At 41.6% G+C, this 22,203-nt stretch overlaps 1 protein-coding gene across 6 annotated transcripts; it reads left to right on the plus strand.

Moving 5' to 3' along the window:
- The first annotated feature begins 6 nt into the window (after window positions 1-6).
- Window positions 7-21,624, plus strand: Phf24 (PHD finger protein 24). 6 transcript variants are annotated; one of them, XM_033759085.1, is made up of 9 exons: window positions 7-27; window positions 11,177-11,558; window positions 12,201-12,386; window positions 17,053-17,131; window positions 17,365-17,570; window positions 17,912-18,072; window positions 18,363-18,461; window positions 18,747-18,862; window positions 20,639-21,624. In XM_033759085.1, the coding sequence occupies exons 2-8, from the start codon at window positions 11,181-11,183 to the stop codon at window positions 18,841-18,843; spliced, it is 1,206 nt and encodes a 401-aa protein (XP_033614976.1). In that variant the 5' UTR covers window positions 7-27; window positions 11,177-11,180; the 3' UTR covers window positions 18,844-18,862; window positions 20,639-21,624. The 6 variants fall into 6 exon arrangements, with proteins under 6 accessions (XP_033614976.1, XP_010617577.1, XP_010617580.1 ...); XM_010619275.1 differs by having other exon boundaries at window positions 18,747-21,624; XM_010619278.1 differs by having other exon boundaries at window positions 18,366-18,461; window positions 18,747-21,624.
- The last annotated feature ends 579 nt before the right edge of the window (window positions 21,625-22,203 follow it).

Below are 22,203 nucleotides of genomic sequence, written 5' to 3' on the forward strand. Positions count from 1 at the left end.
CCCGCGTCCCGCACCCGGATTGTCCCGGTAAGCGGGGGCGGGAATTTGGAGACCGGACCTCACCTAAGGGCGAGTCTGCGGGTCGGACAGTCCTCGTGGTCGCTGAGGTGCCCGTGTGGGAGCGGCCCCAGGGATCCGTGTGGAAGTGGGTGAGCCCCGAGTGGGCGCTGCCTCCACCCCCATGGGTGAGTTCCAGAGCAGTGTGGGGAGCCACCCCCAAGGCTCATCCCCTGTGTGCATCCCTTGTGTGAAGGGAGGCGCCCAGAGTGCTCTGCACTTGCTTCCAAGGGAGCCCCAGTGTGGGCGCAGCGTCCCCAGGGGGACCTTCTGTGTCACTAGGGGAGCGAGAGCCAGGTTGGCTCCCTGAAAGACTGTGTGGGAACAGAGGGATGCCTCAGGAGATCGTGGTGGTGGTGTGTCCCAGAGGGGACCATATAGGCCCTAAAGGTGCCTCAAGGAACCTATGACTAAGATCCCTGAGTGACTTCCCCTAGCTCTAAGGACTTTGGCCTTGCCCTCCTTCAGGATTCTAGGTGCTCTCACTTGTCTCTGCTCTTCTCCAACGTGGTCAAGAGGAGACTCTATAGGAGCTGTGGTCGTTGTTCATTTTGTAACTCTACCTCCTGCGTTAGAATTTATTTTTTCTGTAATAGCCCACTTGACCTCAAGCTTGACTACTGAGGTAGAAACTGCTGTAAGAACACAGGGCCTTAAGGAGAGAGGGAACTGAAAATGAGGCTTCCGAACCAAAGATAGAAGGAGCCTTCACCATTCAGAAGCAAGATCGGGTAGAATAACTTTGATATTCCCTGGAAAAAAGGATATAAAGATTATTGAGCACCAGTGTACCAGGCACTATGCTGGGTATACTTAAACATGTCCTATAATCCCTACAGCCTTTTGAAATTACCCCTTTTAAACATTAGGTACTTAAAATTCAAAAAGGTGTAGCAATGTTCCCAAGGTCACAAAGCTTGGAATCATGAAACCTATTCTTCAAGTTTTATTTGGGGAAAAAGTGTCAAGGAGAAACAGAAGAATGGACGCTTGTTAATAAATTACATTAAAGTACTGGGCATCAGGCTTTGCGATAGTATATGCTCAATGTGATGAATAAACAAGTGGATGAGGATTATTTAACTGGAGATGAGACTGCTGCAGGAACAAATTTCCACAGTATTCCCATATTTCAACGTATTGCTTCCTTGGTTGGCAGCCTCACTATAATGGTACCTGGAGATAGCTCTGGACATAATTAGGTCTGGAAGAAGGCTCTGGTATGGTATGTAACAGCACTTGCTTGGGAGAGCTAGAGGAATCTTCAGAGGTGTTCTGAGGCCACTCTCACTGCTGCAGAACCCTTGAGGGAGGAGAAAAAAAGAAATGATCACTTTTAAGGAAGCATAGCACACTGTCCTGGTGGCTCCCTGACTATGTACACCTTGGACGTTGGTCCATAAATACAACTCAGGACACTTTTGCCCAACAGGGCTTCTGTTAGAGGAAGAGGAAGGTGAGAAAGATGAGAGCCAGGGAAGGTTTATTGGGAGTTTGTGGTCTGGGAACAACAAAAATTTTATATCTGACATAGTGATGCTATCTTGGTTCATTTCCTCAACGTTTTCAGTCAAGCTGAATCCCAAGAGTTTAACTTTGGACCCAAGGATAGACTCTGGTTTCCTATCAAAAAATGAAGTAGTGAAAGGGCCAAGCAATGGAATTTACCACAAAGTCATTCTAGAAGTTTTATTTTTCCCCTTTCTCCTTTTCACACAGCCAGCCTAGTAACATCCTCCTTTTAATAAAATTGGCTTTCCTGAGCTCCTGGGATTACATAGTGAAAAGTGAGACCAAGTTAGTGAGGAAACAGACCTAGATTACCAATTTATTGGTTGTGTTTTTAATTTGGTGACTTCCTCACAGATGGGTGTGGTACACATGAACAGCTCAGTGGAGTAAACTCCTACAAAGGTTCGTATTGGTTTTCATCTCCCATTATAAAGTTGTTTATAACATTCTCAGTTCAAATCCCTCTTACTGGTTTAACAGGTCAAAATATACAAGGTATATACTGGGTTTTTTTTTTTTAAAGAAAATCAGAAGTAATTTAGAGATTTGTCTTTGAGTTTTATTGTTAAATTTGTCTTTTTATTGAGGGCTGTTCATATCTCACCTCATAACCCTGAAAAAAATCGCTTGACTAATTCAGATGCTACCTAAATCTTGGACTTTAGATATTATTTCATGTCTAGCATAGGGTAAACATTAAGATTTTAAAACTTCTAAGAATAGTGTTTAACTCCCTAATGATCACAATATGAATCTGCAAATCGAATCATTACAGAATGTGTGTGAAGGATGTCACCAGGTGGCCTTAATCTGCTCCAAAAAATGTTCTCTTCAAAGGGAAATAAAAGAATGGCTCACTCATTTTCATTCAAGTGTGTGCAAATGTGTCTAGATTTTACTCTGAATTTCTCAGCCTTTGATCTTCCACATAGTCTGTGACCACATTCTTATGAGTTTCTTCTTCCAACATTTGCTGTATTTTTACCAGTGCTTCCTTTTCCTTGAATATGCATAGTAAAACCTTCCCAGGCCAATTTCCCACTCATTGCATTTTTTCCAGTATACCTGTTCCTAAGTGGATCATACTTATGCAAATAGTTTCCCATCTTTTTAGCTACAGAATCTATTATCTTTCGGTCCCACATTCTTCTCTCCAGCAATGCTACTTGGTTTTTTTCTATCTTCATTTCTTAAATTGATTTATTCATTTCTGATGGGAATATCATTATGTACTCCACCCTTCAATCTTAATGACCAAGTTCTGAGTTCTAATGGGAATTGCTCATCATCTTTGGACCAAGAAACCTGAATTGTCGGTGTCCAGCTGGAGACATGATTATTGTTTCCATTATAGCATCTCTATCCTCCACATCCCTTCTAACAATCCCCTCAGAGAACCACATACATACTAAGTGCTACTTACTTGCCAGCACTTAGTTATATAAATAAAGAGTTCTTGCACTTGCAGAGTTCACATAGAATCAGTCTGTATTTCTTTAATCATTTGCTATAAAGAGCAGGAAAAATGAGAATAAGTTTTACAGAGTGTCTAAAGCAGTCAGTATAGAGGCATCATTGAAAGCTACCATTCTGTGTCTCCCCAGGCAGCCACATCTTAGCCTCTCTGCCAGAGTTAGTTTTGTCCATATGCTTTTTGTGCACTAGCCATACCTTTCCCTCCCTGTGACAATAATGACACAACCATACATTTGATAACATATTAATAGTTTATAAAGTTAACATGTTATACTTTACATATTTGTTTTCTCTTTGATTTTGAGAAATATTTCTTTTTACTGGAGTCTTCCCTTTTTGTTTCATTTTTGTTTGTTTGCATTTGAGGTTTATGAGTCTCATATAGAGAAAGTCCCAATGATTCACTATGATTACCACCTGCAAGCTCTTAAGTTGTAAAGAAGAGTTTCTTGTTGGGTCTTCAGCCTAGCAATGTATTCATTGATCAGCCCTGGAACTTAATCAGGGTTAGCCCTGTTCCTGGCCTCAGGAAATCCAGTTATTTGAGTTTATGTGGGTTTTTTTAAATCTCCTTGAAATTCAAATGAAAATTCATTTCTAAACGAATATTTTAAGCATACTACCTCAAACCAATTCTTTGGGCTGACGCTAATTCATGTGTGAAGGCAGGTTTCCTCTCCTATTTCTATCTTGCACCCAGGCTGGCTTCATATCATCCAAGTCATGATGGAGTCCCCATATAGCTCCATGCCTTGGCATGTGTTCTTACCTCTTCCTGGAATGCTTTTTTTTTTTTAATCCACCAGGGTAACTCCCACTCATATTCAAAATTTAGCTCAAGCAACACCTTTTTTTTAAGTCCTACACTCATGCCCCCTACACATGTAACATACTCACTGCATTCTCACTGACAAGTGAGATTCCATTTGTGCAGTCTGTTAACAGTCATTAGTACCTGATGTGCGCCTGAAACATAGTAGGCTGCACTTAGCAAATGTTTGTAGAATCAACAATCAAGTAAATGGTAATAATTAAAATATAATACCTGCATTAAATAAGGCTGAATCTTTGCTTTGGGGACCTAGAACAGAAAACAGGGAGTGCCTCTCATCTTGCTGAAAAGCTCTGCTTGCTAAGTGCAGTCACATCAGCCAGTCACTGATGGCATGATTTTCCTTTACTGTTGCTCTGCTTCTGTGGGAAGTCTGCACTGTAGCTTTTAATGAAGACTCAGCCCAGACCCCTAGAGGCTAAAGATCATGCCATAATTTTGCTCTCATGTATATTAGAGCTTTGTGAGTAGGTAAATATTAAACCACAGCAAGACCTCCCTTATGCCTCGTAGTCTTAAGCAGAGGGCAGGAAGATAGTTTTTGCTCAATTTTAATCCTGACTGCTCCTTGGAAACCTCAGAAGAGCTCTGTGCAGTTAGGATGACTGTATCTTTCTAGATAAGCAGAGGTGAATAGAGGGCAATGAGAAGGTCCTAGGTAGACCCCTTCAGGGTCTACAGGCATGAAAACTAAAAATAGTATATAGTCTACTGCCAGGTAACAGAATGGCTGAGAAGGAAAACAGGTTCCAAATACACTGTAGTGAGGCACTGGATTCCTAAAGCAACAACCAGTCAGTAGAGAACAATCGGACCACTTGGGGCATGCATTTCCTCAAAAATCAGCAGAGGGTAAGGGGATTCTTCCTGATATTTTTGTTTAAATTCTTGGAGTTGATGCTGATGTAGACAGTGAGCTCATGGTCTGTGCTGTGGGTTCTGCTTTTTTTTTTTTTAATGTACCCTGTTTCTGCTGCTTTTCTATACTCTTGTGACTGGTCACTTTCTGTGTTAAGTACATGGCTTTCTCTGAGGCTCTTAGTTCTTCGTATGCATTCTTCCAGAAACCAGTTTTTGGCTACCTTGAAATTTTTCACTCATATGTGCAAATTCGGCTTGTGCTAAATTTCTCCACCTCAAACCCAAGAGAGAAAAGATGAATTTTCAAGCTTCCTGCTTGTGCCCTAAGGCAGTTGCCCAACTATGGGCCAGGCTGCAATACATAGGATATAGCATAAATGCAGGAGACTATTGACTTTGGTAATGTTGGGCTTGGAAATTGGATAAACTCCAAAATTTTTATAGTTTTCCTCTGTAGTCAGAGAAGTCATCCCTTGTTACTATATATCTGTTCTCATCCCTGCAAGTCCTGACTCACCATTCAGGGTCCACTTCTGGGGAATCTGAATAGATGTGATGAGATAAGATTACTGTATAGGTTCTAGATCTGCCTTCCGAAGATTTGGTCTGATCAGTTTTCTGGCCAGCTTTGATAAAGACAAAGGGCACTGACACCATGATCTCAAATATACTTTTTATGTTGTTCAGTTATCTCTGCAACATTCATTTAACAGAGATGTGTAGAACATATGCTCTGTGGAAGGCAATGGGGACCATCTAGACTTTTCTCCCTTTTGACCTTAGTGAAAATATATTTTCTTCTACCCACTAACCCTACTCTTGCAGTTTTCTTGCTAGTATCTTTTCTTGTTCCTGCCCAGGGAAGCCCTCATAACTTCCAGAAAAAATCCCTTTTAGTTACCTTTCTACCTTTCAAACAGCTGTCATTCTTGTATCAAGAATCAGATTAAAGCAAGTAAATGCATTTTACATTTAGCATGCTGAGTGAGGAAACTCCTGCCTATTATGAGGGTTGCTCCTTGAGCTTTCTATGCTATAAATCTTTATAGAGAATTCCTGGGAGGAAAGGTTCCCTAGCTGCCTTTGTCTTCCTTATTTCTCCACTACCTCCTGCTATGGAGCAGCCCCTCCTCTTTACTCCCACAATTTTGCCTTTATAAATAATCCCATTGCATTGTAAGCAGGTACTCTACAGGGAATGGGGTATGTCTTGCACACACATCCCAAGCTACCCACATATGTCTTACTGCCTGACAAATACATCTAGACAGCCTTCTCTTAGTGAAAAGTGAATTCTGATTGTTATTTTAATTTCTTCCAGTTCATATAGTCATATGACATATTCTGCCTTCTTGTACCACTATTATTTTCCACCATCTGCTTCTATCCCCCAGAGTTTTTTTTCCAAGCCTTCCTTGTATATCACAAATTCTTGATAATCACATCATTCTTGGGACATCTTTTTATACCCTTTTCATTCTTGTTACAAGGTAGAAAAGCCCAGTTCTATGCACTAGCCAAAGAAATAGTTACTAGGAATAATTTGTAGAATCTTTGCAACTTGATTTTCTTTTAGCTTGCTGTTCTTCCTAGGACTTATTCCAGCACAGGAGAAGCCAGCATTTGTTTTTACCCATAGCTAATCAGTACCATTTGTTTCCCTAGAAATTAGAGCTTATTGTGTTAATTTTCAAATAATCCAGGTGCACATCTTGGATATTGCAGCATACTCGCTTTTACAAGGTGTCTTTTGTGTACAAGTTCAGTCCTCTCCATTAAACATTAAGGGATTTATCCTCACTCTTAAGGTTTAATTCTGTTGTTTCCTCAGTTTATAGTCAAAATCAAAGCCTTATCAGTTCAAAATGATAGGAAAACAAAAAATAAAATGACTCAGGGCCTTGTTTGGATTTTGATGGTTTCCTTTTAATGGCTCTACATTTTCTGCCCTTACAGGCACAAAGTGATCTAGAAAATTGAACCATCTCAAGTAAAAGGAATAGGAATGCTGAAAGAATCTGTGGTCAGAACTAGAAAGGTTTTTTTATTATTACTATTTGTTTTGCTAGTGGACGTCAGCTTCAGTCTCCATAGAAATTCTTTAGGGATAAACTTTCACAACTATCACAATAACATCATTGACAACTGAACTAGCTTAGTTGAAATTTTTGGTGTCCATACACAGAATAATGGTATCATTGTAATAAATAATGGGTTGAAGCAGGACTACAGTGTGTCAGAGGGCGTTTATGGTTAGTTTCTTGTTGTGCTGTTAAAGTCAGTTCACTTGTAGAGAAAGCCTCCTAACTGGCTGGCTTTTATTTAATAACTGTCATTACATCATCTGAAAAATAATATGAATTAGATTAGATGCATTTTATTTCTTTTCCTCCATTCTTGAATCACTCTTGAAAAAGTGAATTTAGGCTGGGTATGGTGGCATGTGTCTGTAATCCCAGCACTTGAGAGGCTCAGAAAAAAGGATAGTCACATGCTCGAGACCACCCTGGGATATATAGTGAGTTCAAGATCAGCCTAAACTACATAGTGAGACCATGTCTAAAAAAAAAAGAAAAAAGAAAAGGTGAATTTAATATGCTTATTCCAGATCTCCAAGTAACTTTCTGAATTTTTAAAAAACTCATGCCTTCTTAGCCAGGCGCAAGCCTGTATGTAATCCCAGCACTTGGGAGGCTGAGGCAGGAGGATTGCTGTGAGTTCAAGACCAGCCTACGCTACATAGTGAGTTCCAGGTCAATCTCAACTACATAGTGAGACCCTGTCTCAAAAAACCAAAAAAAAAAAAAAAATCATGCCTTCTTTCCGGTAAACATAAAGATCTTATCACTGCTCTCTATCTAAACTTCTGATACTACTTAAGAGAGGAGACTGCCTTCTCTATTTGGAGAACTAATACCTTCTCTATCTTCCCAAAATATAAGAGGATACTGTCAAGCTCTGCCATTACACAAAAATGTTGGCTTTTAATATTTGTTTTCCAAATATAAACATTATTGATAAAATGTTTTAACCCACTCACTTCTGTCCCCTTTCTGGAGTTTCTGTTATAGACCCTCTCATACACACCTGCTGCAGAATCCAGCCAGATGACCATTTGAGAATCATTCCTTTAGTCTCCAGATTTTAAAAATTAAATCAATTTTTTTCTTTCTTACAGATTGAATATATCACAAATTATTAAGTAATTTCCCTGTTGAAATTGTTTTCATCTTGTTATCACTGTTAAAAAGTAGTGGAGCCGGGCGTGGTGGTGCATACCTGTGTACTTTGAAGGCTGAGGCAGGAAGATTTCCATGAATTTGAGACCAGCCTGGGCTGCAAAAGTTCATGGCCAGTCTGAACTACATAGTGAGACCCTGTCTCAATCTCCCCCTCACCAAAAACAAAGTAGTGGAGTAAGCCAGATGTGACATTCTGGAGAGGTGGAGGCAAGAAGAGCACCAACAGCATCATACTAAGCTCAAGGCCAGCTTGGACCATGAAAAAATTTCTCTCTCAAGAAAAATATTGCCCCAATAAGTTTTCTTAATATTCACTGGCCAAAGCAGCTCAGCTGCTTTGTGGAGTAGGTTTGCCTTTCCTTCCTTCTTCTTCCCTTTCTTCTTTCTTTTATTTTTAATACAAACATCTTATAATTCTGGGCTGTCAGTAGTCCAGCACAGCCTCACTGGGTTTAAATCAAGGTGTCAGAGCTGTATTCCTTGGTAGAGGCCTGTTTGTTTCTTGCCTTTTCTACCTTACAGAATCCACCTTCATTTCTTGGCTCACAGCTCCTTCCTCTTTCTTTGAAGCCAGCAATAGGCAGTCAAGTCTTTCTCATATCTCTCATAGAGTAGGTTTTCTTTAGTGAAAGGAATATTATCAACTGTTCAACTTTGCTAAACCTTCCAGTCCACAGACTTAAGAAAATCCTGAGTAAACTGTTTGTCTTGAATAAAATTGTTGAGGGCAAAGCTTTCCTATATCAATAATATGTTTATATTTGGAAAACAAATATTAAAAGCCAACAGTTTTGTGTGTAATGGCAGAGTTACTAACTTTTCCTCGCCAGTCATAGGGATTGAACCCAGGGTCTTATATACAGTACTCTAGGCAAGCACTTAACCACTGAACCATACCCCCAGCAAAGGCAACCATTTTTAAATCAAGAAAAGAAAGTATAACTTTAAAAATGATCCTAAGCTTTGGGTTTTCAAAAGGCAGATTCAGATCTATTAGTAATTCATGAATCATTTCAAAAAGTCATTATCAGGGTAGCTTTAATGAAATAGAATAGAATATATCAGGGATCAGCACATGTAGGATCACCACATGTTAGGATTGGTCCACAAAATTTTGTGTTTGACTAGAGGTCTATAAACATACATGCATAAAGGATCACCACATAAAATATATTTCTTACTCGGGGTCATAGTCATATGTATAAATGTACATAGTATATACCTAGTAGTTCCAGAAAATGTAATTGCTCATAATTAAAATATGCAATGAAGGGTAGTATGTTAGTTTTAAATTCTTCTTCTTAATGTGCCTCTCACAATACTCAGGGGACTCACCTCCCTGTATAACTGTGGAGCACGGGCATTGCCCATGAGATATCTGGGCAGCGTGTGGGGACTGCAAGCCCAGTTTAAGGCCTCCGAAAAGACTTTTAACATACATGCTCCTCTCCACTCCCATCCCCACTCTGGCTGGATCCCCTCATAAGGTCACTTGCTGCAAGTTCAGTCTCCACTACCACAAAAAAAATTGAGCATTCATTGTTCCAATCAGTCTTTACCAGATAAATGCCCCAAGCCCAAAGCAATAAAGCAGCATGTTCATCAGCATATCCTAAACTAAAACAAGTCACTAGGTTGACAACTCTAGGATTCAAAAATCTTTCAGATCATTAAAATTAGATCATAATGGTATTTTTGTAACTTGATTTTTTCATCAATGTGTACATATTTTAGTATCTTTCTGCATCAGTAATTGCACTTCTACCTCAATGTTTTCATGTTATCTAGTCTTCTTAGTGCTATAATTTATTCTCCTGTTGTCCAATATTTGTTTCTGATGGGGGGAGATTTTTAATCACAGTTTATTATAATTGTCACTGAGGCATGATTTACTAAATTTGCTCACTAAATCTCTCCCATCATCTTGTAGGGCAGTTACTTATTCAAAGAAATTTAGTCATATACTTCAATTTTATAAATTTACAAATGGGAGACGTAGAGATTTCCTTCTCATCAGTTTAGAAATTTAAGAGTATAGATTTCCTTGGTAACAATAATGCCAGGGTAGAAATTTGTAGGGCATACAAGCAGTGTTTCTGGAAAGAAGGTGTGATTATTATCAGATGTGCTTTATAGTAAGGTTTTATGTTTAAAAGCAAGATTTTTCCATAAGTAATTAAAAAATGTCTATTGGCGTCTATTTTGTTTTATTTATTTATTTTTGGTACTGGGGATTGTACTCAGAACCTTGCATTTGCAAGGTGGTCGGAAGAACCACTGAGCTACTTCCCCAGTCCTGAGCATCTATTTTGCTCCAGACACCTTGCATTGTAGCTAGATACTGGCAGGGTGAAACAGTCTATTAGAGGAATCTGACATTGATCAGATAATTATCCTATTAAATAGGTAATGATGCTTCAGAGCAGAAGAGCATGGTACTGTGTGCCCTTCCAACTGAACTGGATGTTAGTGAAGTCTAACAAAAGTAAAATGAATTGTAGAGCTTATAATAGGCCAGTTGCTTGTGAGAGATAAAGAAATTCACAGAGACATGGCTACTAACTGGAGGGTGCAGAGGATTATTTGTGATGTATGGGGATGGCAGAGTTTCTTGACTGATTCTGGTATCTTCTAAAAATAAGAGTTTGTTCACCTACAACTTAAAATGTAGTAGTTGGTTGATGAGGATGATCCCTAGATGAATTGTGTACAGTAATTATTGCAGGCACTTTCCATTGATCAGAAGGCCTGAAAGGTGTAGTTTCAGGTTTGCTTTGAGCCTTGAATTCTCTGCAAAGTCTGCAAAACTATCTCAGAGTGACAGAGGCTTGCAATCCCTGAACCAAATTGGCTTTAGGATGAGAAGAAACATCATTTAATACATATAGAGCGCTTCCCACTTTACTAAGCACCATTAAGTCCATTTTCTTGTGTTAGCTTCATGACAGTCCTATGAAGTGGACTAAGCAGATAATTTTCATTCCATAGATGGCAAAATCAAAGTCACAGGGCCAATCAGAAGTAGAACCAAGGTCTTCTGATTCCTGAGTGCATGCGCTCTTCATCCCACCATACTGAGTTCTAGAAGAAGAGAAAACTTTAATACTTAAATACAGTACTTTCCATTTTGGTAAAACTAATTAGCCCAACATGCTCAGCTATTGGTTGGCTCTGTGCTTCTGTTTTTTGTCCATAGAGTCATGGGTGTGTTGATGTCCAAGCGGCAGACTGTGGAGCAGGTACAGAAGGTGAGTCTGGCTGTGTCTGCCTTCAAGGATGGGCTTCGGGACAGGCCTTCCATCCGACGAACAGGTGAGCTACCAGGGTCTCGCCGTGGCACTGTCGAGGGCTCTGTCCAGGAGGTGCAAGAGGAGAAAGAACCAGAAGCAGGAACCCAAGTGGTTCAGGAAGAGGGCAGGGTCCATCGTGCAGCCTGGGAAAGGCTTCGAGATGGACGTGGAGTAGAGCCAGAAGAGTTTGACAAAACCAGTCGATTCACACCCCCTGCCTTCATCCGCCCCACCCGGAAGCTGGATGATGACAAGCCTCCAGATATCGCCTTGGAGCCCAGAGAGCCTGTAAGTATCCAATTAAAGCAGGATCCTCCATCTTAGTCTTTCTGAGGATCAAGAAGTAGTAAAGGGAGATCTGAGCATGGTTGAAATGAGACTCAAAACCAGAAAGCAGAGTCCAGATTACATGTTGGATTTGTCTTAGTGAAAGACTTGGGGCAGTGGGTAATGAAAATCTACCAACCCTCCCACCCACAGGTTCTTAATCATGGATAGTAATGACTGCTACAGAATGCATTTGGAAATTTGGGAAGGGAAATTTGGGACTGTCACAAGGACTGGGAGTTCCTACTGGTGTTTGATGCCAGGAAAACCAGTGATGCTATATGTCCTGCAATTTCTGGGAAAAGCGCTTGTAACAGATTATTCTTTCTAAAAATTCCATTAGCATTCCTGTTCAGAAACATGGTTAAAAAGGCTTGGGCAACTAGAAGAGCCTCCTAGTTCTTAGCCACCAGGAAGAAAGTTCTAACATCTTAAGGCTGAATTCAGGAATTGTTCCTCTAGGATGCTTCAGGGAGCCTCAGCCCTAGACAGGTAGCTCTGTGCTCAGTGGCCATAGGATCTTGCTGCCTCCACTTTCACATCCCTGCCAGTTTATTCCCACCATCTTTCACATGCCTGTTTATTCCTGCCACCTTTTCTCAGGTTGTCAACGATGAGATGTGCGACATCTGTGAGGTCTGGACGGCTGAGAGCCTCTTCCCATGCAGGGTCTGTACCAGGGTTTTCCATGATGGCTGCCTGCGCCGCATGGGCTACATCCAAGAAGACAGTGCAGCAGAGGTGATCGAGATGGCCCACTCAGAAACAGGCTGGAGCTGCCACTACTGTGTGAGTGGACGACAGGGACAGTGGGCTGCAGAAAAGCAGAGGACTTGGTACTTTTCCTGGAGGCCCAGTATTAGAACACTTGTTTTTAGGCAGTGACCTAACAGGTTTTCTAAATACTTACAAAGATCCTAGAACTATGATGGGGTTTCTCAACTCTGTATTATTGACATTTGGGGCTAGATAATTCTTTGGTGTGAGGGTACATTATAGGATGTTTGGCTGCATCTCTGGCCTCTGCTCCACTAGATTCTAATATCCCCAGTTGTGATAACCAGTGTTCTGGATGGAGCAAAATCCATCAGTAGAGAACCACAGAGCTAGGGAGCAAGCTGGTTGAAATGATCCCAAGTACTAAAAAGTAACTTTACTTAAAGTTTCTCTGACTGTTGTTGTCATTTATCGGTACTCACTTGAAAAACCAACCAGCTTTCTCCTAATAGGAATAGATTCTATCATTGGAAAACCATTTAGTGCTGTGATCCTCAGTTTGACCTGTCTCCTGACTCTTTTTCATTTCTGAAGTGATCACTATGTGAATTAAATATAAAGCTCTACTGATTCAGAACTTTGCAAAATAAACGTCTTCCATTTTAATAAAAGACAGAATCTGAAATTTTCATTCAGAGCCAGATTCTTATCCATTTCTCATCATACCTGAATAAATTCATGTATTTACTTCTTGATATGTTGTCCTTCATATAGTGTCATCATTCTCTGATTTCAGAGTAAAGAGCATCTGATGATTGCCCTCTTCTCCCTATTGTCTAGAAAAAAGCAGAGACATGTCTCTTGTCTTTCTGTCTTGTCTTTAAAGTACAGAATAATTCATTTTCAGCTATTAAACATCTTTTCCCCTAGACAACTGCATTATCTCCTTTGGCTTCTTAGTCACCTACAACCTCTACATCCATCATTCTGCTGAATTGGCTCTTCCTAAGGTCACCCTAATTATTAAGTCCAGTGATTCTTTCTCAGGCAACTTATTTGACTTTTCTGAAGTACTTAGCACTTTTTTATTTTCCATTTTTCTTAGAGTTTGAGCATTTTTGTGTGAATTATTACATAAAATATGTATAATCCCTCCACACTTGTGTTACCACTGTTAGCATGAGCTACTTTGTTCAACTTACTCTCTCCATTGATATCTAATACCCTCTTCTGTACCAACTTTCCTCCAGCTTTCTTTAAAAGTGTCTTTAGGCTTTTGTCTCAGTCTTAAATGCTGGTGCTTCTTAGGGTTTGTTGCTAATACTCTTCTCACTGTACACTCTCTTTGGATGACTTTATCCTACAGCCACCTCTAAACACTAATGACTTCCATATCTGTGTGTCCAGTCCTAAATTTCCTGTCTCTGGGACTTATGTCTTTCAGATACTTCATGCTCATCTTGCCCCAAAATGAACTCATCTTTCTTTCTAACCTGCTCTTCCTCCAGTGAATTGTAATAGCATCCTCTAGTTCCAAGTCCCAGCTTATTTTCTTCCTCACCATTCAGTATCCAGTAAGTCACCAGTTCTGTTTACTGTGTCTCTCATGTCTTTCCCTTCTTCTTTGTTCATACCATTTTACTCTCTTCCTCTCCTGATGATTGAACCCAGAGCCTTCACACTGAGCTAGATCCCCAGGCCTTCTTATTTTTTATTTTAGGATAGGGTCTCATTAAGTCACCAGGTTGCCCAGGCAGACTTTAAACTTGTAATCATCCTGCCTCTGTCTCCCAGAGTGTTGAGATTACATTTATGTGTTTCTGTTCTCACATCAAAATTAGCTTCTCAAGGGGCCAGGGATTTAGCTCAGCAGTTCGGTGGCCTGCCTTGCAAGCGCAAGGACCCGAGTTCAATCCCCAGTACCAACAAAAACAAAAAATTAGCTTCTCAGCTCAGTGGTTCCACCACTTGCCACGCAAGCATAAAGGCCCGAGTTCAATCCCCGGTACCAAAAAAAAAATTAGCTTCTCTGGGGCTGAGGATTTAGCTCAGTGGTACTGTGCCTGAGTTCGATCCCTGGTACTACAAACAAACAAAAAATTATCTGCACTATCGCAACAGCCACCCAACTGCTCTCTATGCCTCCAGACTTTGCCACTGCCATCCATTTTCTCACAGCAGAGATCTGACCAATGTATTCTCTACTTAAAATCCCTTGGGTGCTTTCCTTCGCACTCAGAATAAAGTTGAAGAGCTCAATCAAAGACATTTCAGGTGCTTCCCAGTCAGGCTATCTACCCTCCTTTTTATTGTTCTTCTGTGTACTTCCTCCTCACATTCACACATGCTCTATACTCCAGCCACACTGAATATCTCACAGTGTTGCATATACAACATTGTGGTGCCCAGCATATATGAGGCTCTCGGTAAGTGTTTATTAAAAACATGCTTTGAGTTCTTTTTGACATGAATATTCATAAATTACCTGCTCGTATTCTTGGCTGATATTTTGATGAAAAAACTTAACCTATTAGAATATTTGATATAGACTATATTAGTAGTTCTGAAATAAGATATCAGTGCTTGTTTGGACTTAAAATGTCTATTGTACAACAAAAAATAATTTGACTTTGGGATAGCATCTATTTTGAAACCATTCTGGAGTCATCTAAAGCAATATAATCTACTAGGAGCAAAGCTTTAACTAAAATACTCTCAAGCACAGCCTAATACAGATGGCAGATGCAGCAAATGTATAAAGATGGAACTGCTCTGGTTGGTGAAGACAGACAGCCCTGCCCACTTACTACTGTCTTGTCCTCCGCAGCAGCTTTCTGAGTCATTCCCAAGAAATTGCTCATTATCTCAGAGGATAATTTGAAAACCAATTATGTCTTGTTGTTTTGTTTTATACTGGGGATTGAACCCAGTACCTTTGAACTAAACTAGATCCCCAGACCTTTTTTTTTTTTTTTGAGTCAAGTTCTTGCTAAATTGCTCAGAATGGGCTCAAACTTTCTTTTCTTAAAATTTATTCATTTTTAAAATATATTTTATCCCATCGCTCCATTCCCCTTCCACTTCCTCCCCTCCCTATATACAAAAGCTTCCTTTCCATTTTTCCTTCTGTTTTCACTTTTCTTTTTCCTTGTCCCTTCCTTCCTTTCTCCCTCCCTTCTACCTTGTTCCCATTTGAATGTTTCCCATTTCTGTTACATATTTTAATCCTTATTTCTACTTTTGGTTTCTCACACCAGAGAAACAATGCAGTATTTAAACATATGTGTCTTATTTATTTCATTTAAGAGTATGATCACAAGGTCAATCTATGTAGGTGTAAATGTCTGAAGTTCATCCTTCTTTATGGCAGAGTAGTACTCCATTGTATAAAAAACAACTTTTCTTTATCCATTTATTGGTTGATGGGCATTTGGCCTGTTTCCAAGATTTAGCTATTATAAACTGTGCTGCTTTAAGCACGGATATATCACTGTGGCGGGATGCTTTTAATTCTTTTGGAAAGCTACCAAGAAGAGGAATAGCTGGGTTAAATTATTACACAGTTTAGTTTTAGTTTTTTGAGGAATCTTCTACACTGATTTCCACAGTAGTTGCACCAGTCTACACTCCAACAGTTGAAAATGGTTCCTTTTCCCCCACAGTCCCTCTATCATTTGTTATTGGTTGATTTCTTGATAGCAGCCATTCTTTCTGGAGAGATGGAATCTCAGCGTTGTTTTAATTTGCATTTCACAAATGACAAATGATGTTGAACTTTTTTTCATGTATTTATTTGCCATTTCTAATTCTTCATCTGAGAAGTGCCTTTTCATTTCAGATGCCTATTTTTTGATTGGGTCTTTAAATTTGGAGGGTTTGACTTTTTTAGTTCTTTATATATTCTAGATAACAGTCCTTTATCTGATAAAGAGCTGGTAAAAAAATTTTCCCACAGTGTGTGTTTTCTCTTCACTCTTTTGTTGGTTTCTCTTGCTGTGCAAAAGCTTTTTAATAAGATGAGGTCCCAGTTTTTTATTCTTTGTAGTATTTCCTATGTGATCTGGGTTTTGTTCATGAAGTCTTTACCTACTCCTATGTCCTTAAGCATTCTGTGTTCTCTCTCCCAGGAGATTTAGTGTTTCCATTTTAATATTTAGATATTTGATCTGTTTCAATTTCAGGTTAGTGTGTGGTGAAAGGTATGGGTTTAATTTCAATCTTCAGCTGTGGAAAGCCAGGTTTTCCAGCACCACTTATTAAAGAGGCTGTCTTTCTTCCAGTGAAGGTGTCTGGCTCCTTTGGCTAAGTATGACTGGAGATGTTTCTGCTCTTCTAGTCTTTTCCATTAATCTTCAGGTCTGTTCTTTTACCAGTATATGCTGTTTTTATCACAGTGCTGGGCTCAAACTTTCAGTCCTCCTTCCTCAGCCTCCCAGAGTATTGAATTACAGGTGTGAGCCACCACACCCTGTCATAAACTAGTACTTTAGTAAAAGGGACTCAGGTGGAATCAATATGTATGGATTCTGGGGAAGTTTTTGCCCCAAAGTTGGAGAATTCTGAGCAAGTCCTTTGCTCTTTCTGGGGCCTCAGATCTCCTTGACTGTGAATGGGGAGGCTTGGAACAGGTGATCTTGCAATTGCCTTCTATTTGAAGTATCATTTTCATCCCTCTTGACCGCTTTCCTTTTTCTTACTAACCTATATGGCTACTGACTAAACTTTTCCTTTTTTTCAGGACAACCTCAACTTGCTGCTTACTGAGGAGGAAATGTATAGTCTCACAGAGACCTTTCAGCAGTGTAAAGTCATCCCTGGTAAGGCTAAACAGCACTACTGAGAGGGAAAAGGGATGGACAGAGTCCTCCTTCAAAAGAATATTCTGGGATTTGGGGAATAAGGGATAAATAGGAGATTATTCCTGAGTTGTTGGCCAGAGAGGCACCTACACTACCATAGCCTCATCTGTGCCTTTGGGAGGCATGAATGCGCTGTGGAGGTCCAGCACTGAAAAAGGGTGGGCATGGCCAGCAAGGGGTGCCTCCCACAGATTGCTCCCTGACTCTGGAGGACTTCATGCGCTACCGCCACCAAGCAGCGAAGCGAGGTGACAGTAACAGAGCCTTAAGTGACAAGCAAGAGGAACAGGCAGCTCGCCAGTTTGCAGCCCTAGACCCTGAGCACCGGGGCCATGTAGAATGGCCTGACTTCTTGTCCCATGAGTCCCTCCTACTTCTGCAGAAATTACGTCCTCAGGTGAGAGACAGCTGGGATGAGTGTTCATGGGAGGGGGCGAAGAGGCCTGGGAAGCATGCTGGGCAGGTTGGAGAGCATGGAATAGTGTCCAAGCAAGAGCCAGTTATCAGGAATGGGTGAAGTTTCCATGTGGTGACAGCTTATCAGTCCCCAGACCAGGGAAGCTACCCACAGAAGGTTGATTTACACTGGACTGCCCTGAAGACAGCACTATCCGAAAAGCTCTGGCAACTTCTAAGAGAGCTTGCAAAGGTTAGGTCATAGGAGTAGGATTTTGTGTGGCTTGACAGTTTATAAGCAATCTTTAACTCCAAGATCTTAACTTACCTCTTCTTCCTCAGAACTCTCTGTTGAGACTCTTGACAGTCAAGGAGCGAGAACGAGCCCGCGCCACCTTCTTGGCACAGGGCAGTGGGAACACTATCAGTGAGACAGAATGTCGCCATGCCCAGCACTCTTGGTTCTACAGACACCTCTCAGAGGCTCCTTCATGCAGCGTCAGGTCTGCTTCTTACCAGTTCTAGCCTCCCTCCTCCTTTTTGCATGCAGGTGACCCTTGGTATAAAAGGTACTTCCCTGGTTCTACCAACAACCAGGACAGGATCCTCCTGTGCATTAGGCAGAGGACATTAATTCCTTTTGTCCAGGGCGTGGAGTGGCCCCTACACTAAACCCTGTGCTACCTCACATCAGATAAGTCTGAGTAGGCATGTCCAAAGCCATGGGCACATCATAACGTGAGAGACCAGAACTTTTATTGTCCTACTCTTAACCACATGTTCTTATATCTAGCAGCATCAGCCATGTGGGTCCCATAGCAGACAGCAGCCCAGCCAGCACCAGCAGCAAGAGTCAGGATAAGGCCCTGCTGTCTACAGAGCAGGAATCTAGGTAAGTGGACCCTCTTGGCTGTTTATAGTCTCTGCCCACCTAATCACATATAAGTAGGAAAGGGCATCATCCACTGCCATTCCAAAAATAGCAAATGCCCACTTCAATAAGCCAGGCAGCTGATCTGCTGGCTTGGTGATATAGCCTGCCACAATCATATCAGACATGAGCCAAGGCTTCGCCAAGTTTTGTCTAGCCCAAGCCATGCTTACACTAGGATTGGGTCTCATAAGCCTTCAGGCTCTGCACCCACCAACAGGAATATGTTCTTTACTTCTACTGCAGATCTGTGGACTGGCCTACCTTCCTGCAAGAGAATGTCATCTACATCTTGGCTGCTCGCCCCAACAGTGCAGCCATTCACCTGAAGCCCCCAGGATAGTGTGGAACAGCGACTCTTGGTTTGGGACAGTGGCATCCTTTCCCTCTTTTCCTTTCTTCCTTTCCCCCACCAACTTCTGGCACTGAGACTCGTGGGATTGGGGTACTGCCGGCATCTTAATTTATCATTAAGCATATGGCACTGAAATCACCATTCCCTGTATAGCAGAGGCAGTAAATGCACTGCCACAGGGAGAAGCCCCTGAGGGCTGTGGCAGCACACCCACTCCTGGACCAAACCCTACCCTCACATCAGAGACCAAACCTGCCACCACACATCTTGTTGTCCATGCCTTTAGAAGCCTGGTTCTTTTTAGTTGAAAAGGACCAAAGTCCCTTTGTGAAAAAAATCCCCAGACATAGATAAGATGGGCTCTACTCAACTCTTCTGTTGCCCATTTCTGATTTCCAATAGACAAAACTCTGATTGATTCTTAAAAAGGAAGTATATCAGACTCACATTCCCTCCTGGAAATGCTGAGAAGGCCCTTCTGCCCACACTGAAAGCCTCTTCAGCAGTGAGCTACTATTACTAGTGGAAATTTACTATATTCCTTGGGTGTGTGGGGGTGGGAAAATATTGAAAATCACCACTGCAGTCTCATCTGCTATTTATTTAAATTTTAATACCCTATGACAGAGACAGAAGCTAGTTTATGACATACTGACCAGAAAAGGGGGAGGCAGCCTGTTCCAGAGACCCAGAAGTCTAGGAACCTTTCAGCCAAGTCATCCAAGTCCATAGGTCTTGAGTGAAGTAGTTAAAAACAAGGTTGAACCTTCCTGGTCCATTTTCAGATGGTAGCTCATTGCCCAAAGAACCTGAATGGAATAAACATGTTGGCAGGAGTCCCAGCCCTCTGTATAAGACTTCACCCCAGTCAATACCACAAAGACCAATGAGGATAAGGTCTACATGGAAGAGGAGAGGGGAGAACTTGTGTTTTTCCATCATTCCAGGTCAACCATAGACCTAGAAAAGTGTGCTACTGTGTGGAGAATGCATCCAGCTTCCATAGCTCAAGACAGCAGCTCTGTGAAGCCCCGAGAAGGGATTGCTTTCAGCCATAATGACAATAAGGATAGGAAACAACTGGGCTTATGAAGATCTGCATCTCTGCTCTCTCAAGCACAGGAGGTCCCAGTAAAGCTTCCTAGAGGAACATTTCCCCTTCCCCCATCACTGTGTGGCCTCAATTGCTGCTTTTTCTCATTGTTCTCTACATGTCCTTACTCTCCGTGCTATGGTCGGAGCCTGATATGGGAGGATTTGGGGGCAAGCAAGGCACCAGTGATGCCAAACTTAGCCTGCAAGCCCTCTCAAGTTTTCATCAAGTTTTCAAGTCAGCCCTGTTATGGGTCATCCCTGGCCCAGGGGTCCAGGTTCTGTATTTCTGTTTCTAGCTGTATGACTTTGTTAGAAGAAGATGTGATTACCAAGAATTATTCAAGAGGGAATTGTACTCAGCTATACAGAAGCTAACATATGTCCACTGTGTAAGGAAAGCCCTTGTACTTAGAGGAGGAGAAGAGTACTACTCAGAGGAAAGCGGGAAGCTGCAGTTAGTTGCTTGATAAGAGCCCTGTATAGTCTCTCTCTGTAAGAATGAAACTAGGGCAGGATGATAAGCTGCTTGAGATAGATTATTTAGGACTGAAATGAACTGAAACAAATGTGGGATCACATGTATGATCCTGAACATTTCAAAACCTACAGCTTAGCCATTTCACAGAACTGATCAGTAAGAGGAGCCAATGTTCAGTCTAGTTTGTTTGTTTGTTTGTTTGTTTTTTAGGAAGAAGTGAAAGAAAACACACTCTTGGGCCTAAGAACTGCATCTGAAGCAGCCAGGCCTGAGATTTTGCATGGAGAAGATTAAAACACATTAAACACAAGGGCTCTTGCTTACTATCCCGGCAAGTAACCTTTTCCAGTGACTGGACTGCAGGATCTCAAAGACAGGACATTTTGAGTGTCTACTCTTGAGTTTTTGAGAGCTGAAGAGTTCTTTTCTCACCTGCCTATTCATCAGTCACAGGGACTGGAAGGCCATCTTGGTCCCTAATCTTTGACAGATCAGGGCAATGCCTACTGCTCTGGAACTGCTTCTTCTTAAATCTCAGCGGATGAATGATTAGAGACCATCAGCCAGATCAGGCTGGCTGTGTTCCAGAGTCTGCAGAGTAGGCCCCAGACTTCTTCCACAATGGGAGCAGGCCCATTTACGATCATTCTTTTCCCTATCACAGGGCAGCAAGCTTCCTTGGTGGGGGTTCTACTGTAGAGGGCCCAGGGGATGCTGTCACCAGTAATTAATAGAATTCCTAATCCACAGCAGATATAGAAAGCAGAAAAGCACACAGGATAGCCAGCCATTTCTAAAGCATCTAGTTCTTTACCAAAGGGAGGATTCACTGCTCCCTAGTCCAGAGTTGCAGAGCCCCACCCCAAATAACTCTGCAGTGTTCTAATTCCTAGAGCTCTACTACAATATTTATAGAAATGTCCAGACTTTCATTGACCCAGTGAGTTCCATTCCCTTTTCAAGCCTTTCCATCACTGTGACTGTCTGAAATTGTGCCATGTAAAACAATGTCTGCCTCTTAACAAGCGTATGAAGATACTTCAATCTTTGTTACATTTGGCTACCAAAAATTAAGATCAGTGCTTTTCCCACACCAAATCCCAACCATGTGAGCTTGGATTATATGCATGCTCTTTTGAAGACAATTTAGGTGAGTGACTGTTTTCCTTCACCAGTCATCCATGCCCAGATTCAAATAAAAGGGCATCTGAATGACAACATGGAGCAGCAGGGACAGATGATCTCTGAGGGAATGGCTGTGGCCATGTAATCTCTCGGTCTGCAGCTTGGCTTCCTTTCCTGAGACTGTCCTTCCTAGAAGAACATTGGAGTAGTGACCCGCTATGCTATCCTGGGGCTGGAGCAGTTTCCTCACTCCTGGGTACTGATTAAATTCTCAAGTGTTCTTCAAGGATAGCTGCAGCAGAAGCCATGAATATGTTGCCTCTTTCTACCACCAAAGCAATGGACTGGGAAGGCAAACACCCACCTTTCTGGCCCTGGTGCACCTGATGGAATGTCACCCTAGCCTTGTCTAAGTGGTCAGATCTTGAGGTTTCCCCATTCCTATCACCAGTATGGAAAGCACATAGACTGCCTGAGAAGAGGGCACCTCACCGGGCAGTGATCCCCAGGGTTGTTCCCATGCCTCTTAGTCCAAAGCACAACTTCATTGCAAGCATCAAGGATTTGGTAAAAATGGTGCCCTAAAGCCAAGAAAAAGGCTCATCAGAAGGATTAGGCCAGCCATGATGCCCCAAAGCCAAAAGTAACCT

Source organism: Fukomys damarensis, unplaced genomic scaffold (genome assembly GCF_012274545.1).
Source record: "Fukomys damarensis isolate Sample0158 unplaced genomic scaffold, DMR_v1.0_HiC HiC_scaffold_36, whole genome shotgun sequence".
Taxonomy (NCBI): Eukaryota; Metazoa; Chordata; class Mammalia; order Rodentia; family Bathyergidae; genus Fukomys; species Fukomys damarensis.

Bases quoted from the DNA above. Each gene is read 5' to 3' on its own strand.
- Phf24 (XM_010619275.1), top strand. From the start codon at position 11,181: ATGGGTGTGTTGATGTCCAAGCGGCAGACTGTGGAGCAGGTACAGAAG. The intron at 17,132-17,364 runs GTAAGGCTAAAC...TGCCTCCCACAG, and splicing joins GCAGTGTAAAGTCATCCCTG to ATTGCTCCCTGACTCTGGAG. The intron at 18,462-18,746 runs GTAAGTGGACCC...CTTCTACTGCAG, and splicing joins TCTACAGAGCAGGAATCTAG to ATCTGTGGACTGGCCTACCT.